Genomic DNA, 14,133 nt, shown 5'->3' with positions numbered 1-14,133 from the left:
TTCCCTACCCTTCTAGACAAAATGTCAAGGTGTGAGTGGAGAATGATTAGAAAAAAGGTGTTGTAGCTACATGAAATGTAACACTCTAATTTTTGAGAAGATGGATGGAGAACAACCTCTCAGTGCCATTGAGGCTAATACCTTAGGTTCTAAGAGGTATAGGAAAAGAAGAGACATTAATGGCCTTTTGTCCTTCAGAACTACCCCCAAAGCCTTCATCCACAAGAAAAATGACCCCCAAAGATACAAGAACCTTTAAATTAACTTAATTTCTGGGTCTGCCATCCCTTTCTAGGAGGTTGTGGAACACAATTTGATAGTCATTTCCCTTAAGTTTACTGAGAAGTCTATCATGACAACAGGGGAGAGGAGAGCAGGAACAGAATGCAAATTCTGCCCCGCCCACGTAAATCGTCTCTGGATGTTTCCTCCACCTGCATTCTCAACCCTGCCATGGACCAGACATATCCTACCTGGAAGGTGTCCGATTCATAAAGCACCTTCAAATGTTTACAGAAACAGCACTATGGCCTGGAAACCATTTCAGTCAGCCACAACTCACTGGCCAGGGTTGTTTTAGATGGCATGATTTCATTAAATTTCTTCCCCAAGAGCCAAGAAGGTATCCGTAATATCTAATACTACAGGTGTCCCTGGATTAAAGCCTCAAGTCTACTTGGAAGGTAAATACCAAAATGTAAGGGTAAAACCACCTGAGCTATTATAGTAATCTTAATTAAATGCATCATGAGGATAACCTAATAATTTTAGTCCTAGCCTCTGTCAGATTATTCTGAGTGGCTACTGGGGTGTGTACTTATGGGAAAATTTGCCATGTAGAAAAAAGGGTAGATATTGTTGGAGACACTTTCCACTGACCTCTAACAGTTATGTACGTTATATAGTAGCTTTTGTTCTGGACTCTCTTCTCAAAGATGTTAATATAGCTACCAGCCTTGAAAGATGAAGACAATCTTTTAGTGTTTCCCTCTGGGCCAGAAGTCAATATTTATTGTTTGATATAATAAAGATAATGACATTATCTGGAGCACGGGATGGGCAGGTTTGCTAACATCCCTTTATAAAGGGATGGGGTTTCTTAGGCTCAGGATTCCTAGGGGAGAAATTCTTCAGATTCCTCCCTGTGGAACTTGGGGGCCAAGGTTAATAGATATGAACATGAAACTCCTGCTGCCTGATGTGGCAAGTAATAAATATCTCATATCTTCTGCGAGCACCCATGAATGTGTAGCAGCTTAAATTGTTTGACTGCATGCAGGATAAAAACTCAGAGCTCTCCTAGCTTTTGGTACTTAAAAAATTATGGTAAACCATCTTTAATAAAACTAAAGCAAATTGACTCATGGTTATTAGTGTCCCCTTGGTTAACCATTTGTTAAATGCAATCACATTTCGGAGAGGCAACAAACCAATACAAAAATTTCATGGCAGACTGACACAACCTTTTTGATCTTGGCTACTTTATTTAAATAATATTTTAACAGCAATTATAATATACTGAAAATATCCAAATATATTTCTGATATCATCTAAACTTCAGACCATGTTATATCTGTTTATGTGCCTGTCCCATCCCCAAGTATGATGCCTGCCATATTGTAAGCATTCAGTATTTTTGTTGGCTGGAAGGGAAAAAATAAGTTTGAATAGATGTTATATGATGACACTGTGATAAGTGTTTTAAAGAAAAGAGAAATATGGACTTAATCCAAAAGCAACTATTTTTATTATCTAAATAAGTGATAAAAGGGAAGTCCTGGTTAAATAAGTCTTATACTTTTAAACAGAAAAGTTAAATACAGAAATAGAAAAGTACAGGGACACTCTGGTAACTTGGTTATGCAATCTGAAGTTGTAAGATTAATTTTAAAATAAAGTGGCAGCAATTGAAAAAGGGTAAAAAATGTCAAAAGAAGGCAAAGCAAAAATATATTCCTAATTGGTACTTGGCTTTAATTTTTAGCTCTCCCAAATTATAATCTCTGCATTGCAAATAAATTCATCCATTTAAAACAAAAACCTTTAACTTCCTTACTAAAATCCTATAATAATGTTCTATCACATTTGAAATAAAATTCAAAGTTGTTGACATTATAACCTAGGCTTTATGTGGACTGACCTTTGGCCATTTTTGCTTGTTTGTTTGTTTTTCCATTACTGATCACTTCTACCTATTGCTAATTTTCAGTGACTTTAATATACCAAGGAAGTTCTGGTTTCAAGACTTCCATACTTGTCTTATACTTAGCCCAGAGAAGTATTACCCTATAGCTATTTCTTTACTTTATTTTCATATCTATATTATAATATTATACCTTATTCAGGCCTTCCCTGATCTTCCAATCAGATTATATGCTCTATCCATAAGCCTTTCTTGTTTTTATAGTAATTTTCAAAATCTTATAGTGTGCTGCATAGTTATATATTTATTCACTGTCTGTCATCTCAGGTTAAATGGAAGCTCTGTGAGGTCAGGATTTTATCTATCTTGTTTACTGTGGTAAAAACAATGCCTGAAACATTTAAGATAATCATTGATTTGAAATATTCATTTACAAACATTTTGTTCTGTTTTATGTTTGATTAGAATTAAGATCCTCCTGAAAACATCTATAAATACCAATTTTTTAAAAAGCTGAAGGCACTCAAGAGCAATAAAGCAGTCAGAAGTTAAAGAAACAAGATCCCAGAGAGTAGAGTTGCATGCTGATGTAAATTGCTGATGTAAACTCTGTATTTCGCTCCATTTTCCTTCAGGGAAATTCCATTTCTATTAACAGAAAAGAGAAGCCAAACAGAAACCTGAGGCTGGCTTGCAGCAGTTTCACTGGGATGAAGAGACAGAGGTTGATGTGCAGGGATGCCAAGACAGTTAGAACTGAAGGACCGAGATCCCCAGGAGTAAGGAACCACAGAAATGTGAGCTCGGTCATGCATAAAATTTTCCTTCATGCCTCTGCCAATTCAGAGTAGTGCATGGGTAGGAGGGCGACCCAGATCAAAGTGCAATGGCAACAGTGAGTGCTAAGAAGCTAAAAAGACATTTGGTCTGTTACTTGATGCTTTCTTGAAAGGAAACAGAATTCAGAGACAGAAAACGTGAAGGTAACCTGGTAAACATTTCATTTTAAGTTGAGACATCACATTGGCTCAACATTAAGAGAAACCAGAAATACACCAGCCCTAACAAGGCTTGAAAATAAGCCTCAAAAGGATCTCTGCCTATATAGTATCTGCCTGCCAGAATAAAATTAAAACCTCTTTAAGGAAAGAAAATATTTCCCAGAGTCTTTACACTTTTAAATATATTTTTGATACTTAACCAAAATTCAGTGCTAAGAAAGAGAATAGACTGACTCAAAATATAAGAGGTAATCAATGGAAATAAACCCACAAATGATCCTGATGTTTCAGTTAACAGAGAAAGCTTTAAAAGTACCATATTACTTCAAATGTTCAAATTACACATAGAAGATGATAGAAAACATCAACAAATAACTGAAATTCACAATAAATAATTGAGTAGAAATTCCAAACTAAAAACTGGGATAACTAAAATTAAGAATTCAATTGATAGGCAAAAAAGTTTAGATAACTCAGGAGAGATCATTAGTGGCCTATAAAATAGGTCAGTAGAAAACTTCCAAATTAAAATAAAAAAGCAAAAAAAGAATGACTCTGAGTTTAAAAGAGTCTGAGAGACACATGACAAAGATGTGAAAGAGTGATAATAAAAGATGTAATATTTGAAATAACTCTGCCTAAGCAATTCCCAAAACTGATGAAAGACATCAACCACAGACTCAAGAAGTCAAAAAAGAAGAAGATGAAGTCATATGATTTCTCCCATTCCAAGCAGAGAAAATACAGAGAAAATTACACTCACCATGAAAAACAAACACAGGAAATGAACCTTAAAAGTAGTCTGGGAGTGGGAAGACAATATCTTCAAAAGAGAAAAAATAAGATTTATTACTTAATTTTTAACAGAATCAATAGAAGCCAGAAGCTAATAAAGTTACAAAGTAGAAGAAATGTCAAAACATTCAGAAAAAGCTTTTGACAAAATCCAGCACCCATTTATGCTAAAAACTCTCAGCAAAGTAGGAACTGAAGTAACATATCTCAACATAATAAAGATCATATATGACAACTTCACAGCTAACATCATACTCAATGGGGAAAAACCAAATGCATTTCTGTTAAGATGGTACGAGAGAGGGATGCCCACAGTTACCACTCTTATTCAACATGATACTGAAAGTCATAGGCACAGCGATCAGACCAGAAGAAAAAATAAAAGGCATCCAAATTGGAAAGGAAGAAGTAAAACTGTCATTATTTGCATTATTTGCAGATTACATGATACTATATATAGAGAATCCTAAAGATTCCACCAAATAACTATTGTACTAGAATTGGTCAATTAATTCAGTATAGTAGCAGGATGCAAAATAAACATCCAGAAATTAGTTTCATTTTTATGTACCAATAATGAACTATCAGAAAGGGAAACTAAAAAAAAATCTCATTTACAATTGCATCCAAAAAATACCTAGGAATAAATTTAATCAAGGAGATGAAAACCCTGTACTCAGAAAATATGACACTGAAGAAATTGAAGATACAAATAAATAGAAGTATATATCATGCTCATGGATAGGAAGAATTAACGTTGTTAAAATGTCCATACCACCCAAAGCAATCTATAGATTCAATGCAATTCCTATCAAAATCATATTTCATAGAACTAGAACAAATAATCCAATAATCCATTTATGGGGGACCATAAAAAATCCCAAATAGCTACAGTACTCTTGAGAAAAAAGAACAAAGTTGAAGGAATCACACTACCTGATATAACTATACTGTAAGGCCACAGTAATAAAAATAGCATGGTATTAGAATAAAAATAGACATACAAATCAATGGAACAGAATAGAAAGCCCAGAAATAAACCCATGCCTTTTAGTCAATTAATATTTGACAGAGGAGGCAAGAACATATAATGGGATAAAAATAGTCTATTCAATAAATGGTGATGGAAAAACTGGACAAATACAGGCAAAAAAGAATGAAACTACACTTCTTTCTTATACCATAAACAAGAATAAACTCAAAATGGATTAAATGCTTAAATTTAAGATTCAATACCAAAAACATCGTAAAAAAATACATAGGCAGTAAAATCTCAGACATTTAGTAATACTTTTTTTCTGATATATCTCTTCTGGCAAGGGAAAGAAAAGAAAAAATAAATAAATGAACTACATCAAACAAAAAGTTTTTGCACAGCAAAGGAAACCATCAACAAAATTTTAACAAATCCCACTGAGTGGGGAAACATATTTACCAATGATACATCTGATAAGGGCTTAATGTCCAAAATTTATAAAGACTCCTACAACTCATAAAAGCAAAATCCAATTTAAAAAATGGGCAAAGGGCCCTGGCTGGTGTAGCTCAGTGGATTGAGCTCGGGCTGCAAACCAGGCATCGCAGGTTCGATTCCCAGTCAGGGCACATGCCTAGGTTGCAGGCCATGGCCCCCAGCAACCGCACATTGATGTTTCTCCCTCTCTCTCTTTCTCCCCCCCTTCCCTCTCTAAAAATAAATAAATAAAATCTTTTTAAAAAATGGGCAAAGGACATGAATAGACATTTCTTTAAAGGGGATGTACGGATGGTCAATAGACATGTGAAAAAATGTTCAACATCACTAACCATCAGAGAAAGGCAGATTAAAACCACAATATCACCTCACACTTGTCAGAATGGCTATTGTTAATAAATCAATAAACAAATGTTGGCAAGGATGTTAAAAAAAGGGAACCCTCATACATTGTTGGTGAGAATGCAGAGTGGTGTAAACACTATGAAAAACAGAATGGAGGAGTCTCAAATACTTAAAACTGTAACTGTATTATGACCCAGCTGCCACTTCTGGATATATATTTGAAGAAACTCAAAACACTAATTTGAAAGAATATATGTATCCCTATGTTTATATATATACATGTATATGTGTATATCTATATCTATCTATATCCATATCTATCTATATATACACACATATATAAAGAGAGAGAGAGGAGAAAGGTGAGGAGAGGGGAGGGGAGGGGAAGGGGGGAGGGGAGGAGAGGAGAGAGCCTGTCCAGAAAAAGTCCAGCCATTGTTAATGTAACAAGAACAATTTACACGACATCGATGTAACCTGGCAGCCAAAAAAATGTGCAAGTGATGACTTTATTGTACTAGTCATTGGGGGTAGTAGAGCCATTGAATGAGCACATGTACTGTATGGCTGTCACATTCAAAATGATTGAGTAAGTAATGCAACAAATCTGCATCATATTTTGCGTTAAGCTTGAACATTCCTCTACGGAAACTATTCGGATAATTCAGAAGGCCACAACTATGGGCAACTGGTGATTGGTAGCTTCATAATGACAATGAAAAATCATGCATCTCATCTCATGCAGAGTTTTGGGTAAGACATCAAATCACCCAGGTGATTCATCTCCCACTCCTACCCCTACACAACCCAGATTTGGTGCCCTGCAACTTCTGGCTTTTCCCAAAACTAAAATCACCTTTGAAAGGGAAGTAACTGCAGACCATCAATGAGATTCAGGAAAATATGATGGGGCAGCTGATGGCCACTGGGAGAACTGTGTGAGGTCCCAAAGTGCCTACTTAGAAGGGGACTGAGGTATTATTGTCCTATGTACAATGTTTCTTGAATCTTTTATCTTCTTCAATAAATGTCTCTATTTTTCATATTATATGGATAGATACCTTCTGGACAGACTAATAGTAGATAGAAAGATACAGATAGATAGATGATAGATAGATAGATAAATAGATAGATAGATAGATAGATAGATAGATAGAATATATACACACATACTATTACTTGGTTATAAAATAGAACAAAATACTACCATTCTTGACAGCATGGATGGTCCTATAGAGCATTGTGCTAATTGAGGTAAGTCAGCCAGAATAAGAAAAATACTATACAATTTTATTTATATGTGAAATCTAAAGAAAAATATAGATGAACAAAGAAAACATAAACAGACTTACAGATACTGTGAACAAGCTGATGGTTAACAGAAGGGAGGGGAGGTAGGGGAAAGGCTTAAAAAGTTGAAGGGATTGAGAAGTAACATTGGTATTTATGAAACAGTCATAGGGATGTAAAGTATAGCATAGAAATGTAGTCAACAATATTGTAGTAATTATGTATGGCCAGTTGGATACTAGAAATATCAGGAGGAAACACTTGGTAATGTATATGATTGTCTAACCACTCTGCTGTACACCTGAAATGAATACAAAATAATATGGAATATAAACTTAATGTGAAAAATAAAATCATAAAGTAAAAGAAACTTTCAAGCAATCAAAAACTGAGCTGAACTAATATATATACTAAAGAAAGTTCTTCAGGCAAAGGAAAATGGTACCAGATGGAAGCACTTTACTGTAGGAAGGAGTGAAGTGGATGGAAAAGTGTAATCACAAAGTAACAAGCTAATATAAGAGGAAAGGGGGAAAAACAAAAATACACAGTTAATGCAAAAAAAGGTAAAAGAAAAACATAAAACGGATTGGACAAATAGAAAACAAATAGAAAGATGGCATATAGAAGCCTAATCATACTCTTAATTAAAATTGTCTAAATACACCAATTAAAAAAATAAATGTCAGGGTGAAATATAAAAATTACCAAAACCCAACTCTATATCCTTGTGTGAGTCAACTTTAAATATAAAAGCACAGAAATGTTAAATGAGAACAGTTAGAAAAATATGAAAATATGAATTATGAAATTGTAAAGCAAAAATGTATTGTAGTTTTGAAAATATCAGAGGAAGTAGCCATTAGTTCAGTTAAAAAGGGAAACTAAGATTAAAGAGGAAAATTTTATTATGGTAAAAGGGTCAATAATGCAATGATTGAACTATTCTAAATGTTTGTGCTCTGACAACATAGTCTCACAGTATGAGGTAAAATTTTACAGAACTAACAACTGATTCAGAGAAACCCACCATTATAATGCATTCTTCTGTCAATAACTGATAGAATCCCCCCTACTGCAAACAATCACTAACAACAGAGAAGATTTAAAAAACACAATTAATAAACAGGAAGTATTTAAGATTTTAGTATATGTTTAACATCTGCAAATGTACATTTCTTTCAAATGTACATGGGATGTTTCCCCAAATAGATTTTTTGCTGAGACAAAATTTTAGGAATATCATCAATCGTAGTTTAAACTCTTCCAGAAAATAAAAACAGAGGAAACACTTTTTGAACGAAATGTATAAAGCCAACATAAACTTCATATGAAAATCTGAATTGAGTTTTATAAGAAAGAAAATTTACAGGCCAGTTCCTTCTGGCATATAAATGTAAAAGACCTAAACAAAATATAGCAAATAATAGAGATCTATAAAAAAGATAATACATTATAATAACATAGTTTATTCTATAATACAAGGTTTAACATTTGAAACATGAATGCTATATGCATTAAAAGTATGTGATAAAATCCAAACCATAAAAAGAATCACTACAATCATGATCATCATATCAATCTCTTGGAAAGGTAAGAAGATGCTAAGGAAAGTAACTTCCTTAATTAAACATAGAGTTTCTGCAAGAATTGATATTAAAAAACACTTTATTTAGTGATGGTATATGGAAAGCTTTCACCCTGAGATAAAGAGCTGAAAAAGGCTCTTTAGGAGCAGAAAAAGATGTCTGTTCCTATTCCACTTGTTCCTGGAGATAGGAGTTAGGGCAATAAGGCAAGAAAAACAAATGCAAGGCCTAAGGATTGGAAAAAATGAAATAAAAACTGTTATTCTGAGATGACATGATTGTGTACACAGAATATTCAAAAGACTTGAGAGATAAACTACTAAAATTTATACATGATTTCAACACAGTGACTAAATACAAGGTTAATATGCAAAAATAAATATAATAGCAAAAACCATCAAATACCTAGGAAAAAAATCTAAGCAAAAATGTGCAAGACCACTACAGAGCATTGTAGACAAAAATCTTAAATGGCCTAAATAAATGATGGAATAGCCTGTGTTCACAGATTTAAAAATGCAATATTCCAAAAAATATCAGGTCTCCCAAATTGATTTATAGATCAATTTCACTGCAATCTCAGATAGAATCCTAATATTTACTATGAAAATTGACAGGGTGACTCTAAAATTTGTACAGAAACAAAATAGGTCAATAGAGCTGTATCAATTTTTTCTTTTTTAAAGAAAGAACAAAATTGGAGCTCTTATAAGACTATCAAACCTTATTATAAATTGGAGCAATTAAAGTAATTATGTAAGGATAAACAACATAACATTGAAAAAAATTAAGAGAACCTACGTACAATCACCTGAGTTTAGGCAAAGCTTCAACAGCAATCAATTATGAAAAGTATAGTCTGTACAAGTGGTTTTAAGTCAACGAGCTAACCAAGTGTCTATGTATGGGGGGTGGGGAATCTTGATCCCTTCCCTACACTACTCACAAAAATTAATTCCAGATGCATCAGAGATTAAAATTCTGAAAGTTAAGATAATAAGGTTTCTAGAATATGATCTAGGAAAAGGCAAAGACTTCTTATATGTTACGACAATTAAAAACTTTTGTTTTTAATTTAAAATTAGAAGCATTCTATTCATCAAAATGAACCATAAAGAGAATAAAAAAGAAAGCCTCAGAATTTAGAGTGGACATTTGCAAGAACAAACAGTGTAGTATTCAGAATATATAAAGAACTTATATAAATCAATAAGAAAAAAGTGTATAACCCAACTGAAAAATATGCAAACACTTGATCATGTCATAAAAGTGAATACCTAAATGGCCAGTAAGCATATGGAAATGTATTAAACATTATTAGTTATGAGAAAAACTCAAATTATAACAATATACCACAGCAAATCTACTGCACTAGGGGAAAAGACATGAAAATACAAAGTGCTGGTGAGAATAGAGCCACACTAAATTTCTCATATCTGCTTATCAAGCTGTTATTCGATACAATGACTTTGAAATACTATTAAGCACTATCTACTAAACACAGATAAACACTATGATCCAGAAATTCCATTCCTAAAAGAAATGTGAATATGCATATCGAAAGACATGTATAAGAATGCTCATAGCATCTTTAGTCATAATAGATAATATTGGAAATAATCCAACAATAACTAATCTACCAAGAGTAGAATAGATTTCTAAAAAGTGGTATAATCAAATAATGGATAAATACATGGTAAAATGGGTTTTATACAGCTGCACTCAACCACATAGTAAAATTTCACAGACATAATATCATGGGAAAAAAGAGTACATATTGTATGACTCCACTTACAGGAAGTTCAAAAATAGAGTGTTAACTGCCTAGAGAAGAGGGAGCAAAATGTGCAAAACTAAGGCTGTAAAATACAATGTTCTATACAGTAAATGTGTACTCATTTTGGGTGGAGCATATGGAAGCCACAGGGAAGAAGTGGTGAATATGTCTGTATAGCTTGCTACCTTTTTGTGGAATATGTAAATAATAATTTAAGGAGGTTGTTCTCATTGTTCTAGACAACAAGGAATTACTAAAGGCTGTTGAACAAGGCATATAGGAGGTCACAGTAATATTTGAAACATGTAAATCTGGGTGAAGAGTATCCAGAAACTCTTGTAAATATTTTATGACTATGTTTACACAATATACAAGCTTGTTGGATAAATGAAGATGTTAAGAATTTAGAATACCTTTTCAAATGTTATTTGAAAAATCTGTAACAGTTTTTAGTAGATAAAAACCTTAGAAACTGGTTTAGCCCCAAAATAAGTATACTAAAAATATTGTGAGATCAATATTTATATAAGTTGGTACTTACTTCATCAAATGTGAAATCCTCTAAATCTATTTCTTCATATTCTTCTTCAGATTCCTCATTCTTAATAGCCTCTAGAGCTGTTGTCAGTTTCTTTCGCAAAAGAAATCCCTTCCAAACTGCCTAAACAAAAATTTAAAGCATGTTATACAAGGTTATAGATCAAACTGCAAACCAGATTCTCTGTATTATCCCATTAGGAAGATAAAACATCTTAGACCTTAGTTTAATGGCTCAGTAATCTGTTTTTTGAACTTTATGTGACACTTAAAACTGCAAGATAAATTAAATAACTGCATGTGCCTAAAGTTTTGAATCTCAGGAGACTTTCCTTGTGGTCAGCAGAAAAGAATCTTTAAAACTCCCTCAACTGCACATGTAGGTCAACCAATCAATTATCTGATAATTCCTCCAGGACCCATTCTAAACTAAGAACAAAGAGGTACAAAGGAAAACCAATTTTGCTAATTTTCAAATGATTATGTACAAAATAAACTAACACACATTTAGGAAAATTTCACTATATATAAATGACCACATTAGAGAAATAGTATCCTGGCTCATAACAATAAACTAATTTCACTTTAAAATAGACTAAAAACAAAACAATAGAATTAAAAACATTCAGATTCTTCAGTAACCTTAGAGTGGGGGAAAGGTTGCCTCGCTATAACTATAAGAAGCTTCTTATTTAAAAAACAAGTATCTTTATATATTGCTATGTAGTAAGCGCCAGGGTATATTAGGTATAAAAGACAAAGAAGAAGTGTGGGGTGTTTCTGTCTCTTGATACTTAAAATATTTTTATAGATAAATACATATTACCATTTATCTATGAAAGACTATATATAAATATGTAATAAACATAACCATTATATAAACATATATTTAAATACATATGTATATGTGGATTCTAATGTTTAAAAGTAAAAGCATATATTGTAAAATTAGTTATAAAATATTAACTATAGATGCAGAAAACAAGATGGAAGTCATGGCAACAGAAGCCAGACTTCTCTAACTATACTTGCTTAGATTTCTCTTTGAACTGTGTGTGCTTAAGATAATTGTGAAACAAATAAATATTTTAAAAATTCCTAAAAAATATAAATATGTTTCATTCTGTGGGTGTAAGCACATAGAAGTTATTTAAAGTGACTTTAAAATAGATTTATTTAAGTGTATCCCTAGTTATATATACTCAAAAGGCACATTTAACTATAAAAGATACATCTAATATGTTTTCAGTAAGAAAAATGTTAATGACATGTCAATATTGCTATTCTTAAACACATGTACATGTTGAGAAGTGGAATATACAAACAGACAATGGGCACACCATATATGACAACAGAAGTCACTCACAGCCTCTGCAGCAACGAGCCTAAGAAACCAAACCACAACCTCTACAACAAGTAGCCAAGAATGGTGAAGACTTGGTCAATGACTGATACTGAAAAACAATTGTCAGTTTTTTAGGTTAGTGATGTACTGCAGTTACATTTAAAACCATACATCTTACAGAAATCTGTACAGGTTGGAAAAAAGGAAAGAGAACATAGACATGGACAATAGTGTGGTGATTGTGGGATGAGGGTGGGGGATATAAGGGGGCTAACTGGTAATAAAAAAACAACAAAAATGTTTTTAAAAAGAAATTTATACTGACATATTTTTAAAAAGAAATGATAAACTGAGTTTTTTTTTAATCTAGTGATGAGGAGGTAGAGGTTAGATATCAAGATTAGGTAGAGACATAGGAAAAAAAAGGTATAAAGGAAATTGTTTAATCCAGGCCTTCAGTGACAAAGGTGGATTCACTGTGGATCGTAACTGATCCAGCCTAGTGCATCAGGGACAGAACTTCCACAAAGCCCCAGACTATACAATACATAGTGGTGTTTTTCTGGTGTAAGGCATATAGCTATCTCCCTCATTAATTTGTGTCAGGAATTCAAGCCCCAGGCATTTCTACTATATGAAAAAGAATTATAATATAAATACGTAATGAGTAATATTCAGATTATTTTTATTTATTTCTGTAAAGGCTTCAACTTTCTCCAAGTAATCCATCTATGATTGATCCATCTTTCTTTCACACTTTCAAATCAATTCCCCCCTGGCTTGATGACTACATCTGTGTTAGACATATCTGACACTTTCCTTCTCCAACTGCCATCAACTCCAGTCTAGAACATCCCATACATTGTTCCTTATTAAAATCCTTCACCCATCTATGACCATGTTCCTCCTATATTTTAGTATTCTAGTTTTTATGGTAGTATAGTTACACTATAACTTATTATTCCAGTAATATGAAATCCTATGTTCTTTTTCTTCCATTCTCTTTTACTTGGAATTCTATTCTCTAACACATTTACATTAAATATTATGTTTCTCAAAGTGTATCTTGCATCCTTTATATTAGTTAGGGTAAGGTAAGTGCTATAACAAAAATACCCAAAAATGTATAATAATTAAGAAAAAACAGATTTTTTCTTGACCATGTAACAAACATTCAGACAGAAAACAAGACAATAAGCAGCACTTTAACAGACAGTGATTCTAGAACTTCTGGTCAAGATGGCAGCACAGAAAAAACACAGCTCGCTTCTTCACACAACCACATCAAAATTACAACTAAAATATATAACAACCATCAGTCAGAACTCTCAAAAATCGAGCTGAATGGAAGTCTGACAACCATGAAATTAAAGAAACCACATCAATCCAGATTGGTAGTAGGAGCGGAGACACAGAATGGGCTGGCCCTATCTCCATATGTGGTGGATAAAAATTTGGGAAGGCTATCTCAGGAGCAAGGAACCAGGCCCCAAACCACAGCCCAAGGTTCCAGTGCCAGGAAGATAATTCCCCATAACTTCTGGCTGCAAAAACCTGCAGGGATTGAGTCAGTGGAAGAAACTTCTGGAGTCCCAAGCAGTTCCCCTTAAAGAAACCACACCCAGACTTACTCACACTCACTTCCTCTGAGCTCTAGCACTGGGGTAGAAGCTTAAAAGGCACCAGTAGAATACAGGGAGGAACTTAATTGTTGGCATCAAGGCAGGAAGATGGGGGACACCTTTCTCCCAGACAGAAACACTGGCAGAAGCCATTTCCTTTCTGAGCCTTCCCCACACATAGCCACAGAGTGGGCAGGTTGCTGTCATATCTGAGA

The 14,133-nt window shown here is 33.5% G+C and overlaps 1 protein-coding gene across 1 annotated transcript in view; it reads right to left on the bottom strand.

The window, feature by feature from the left end:
• The window catches only part of LRRIQ1 (leucine rich repeats and IQ motif containing 1), a 192,638-nt gene that overhangs the window by 78,788 nt on the left and 99,717 nt on the right, over nucleotides 1–14,133 (bottom strand). Inside the window, exon 17 of the mRNA XM_045830587.1 lies at nucleotides 10,956–11,075. Within this exon, the coding sequence (XP_045686543.1) occupies nucleotides 10,956–11,075 (120 nt within the window). The remainder of the gene's footprint in view (nucleotides 1–10,955; nucleotides 11,076–14,133) is intronic.

This window comes from Phyllostomus hastatus, unplaced genomic scaffold, assembly GCF_019186645.2.
Source record: "Phyllostomus hastatus isolate PE091 unplaced genomic scaffold, TTU_PhHast_1.1 phas_contig_152, whole genome shotgun sequence".
Taxonomy (NCBI): Eukaryota; Metazoa; Chordata; class Mammalia; order Chiroptera; family Phyllostomidae; genus Phyllostomus; species Phyllostomus hastatus.
This window is presented reverse-complemented; position numbering and strand designations above follow the sequence as displayed.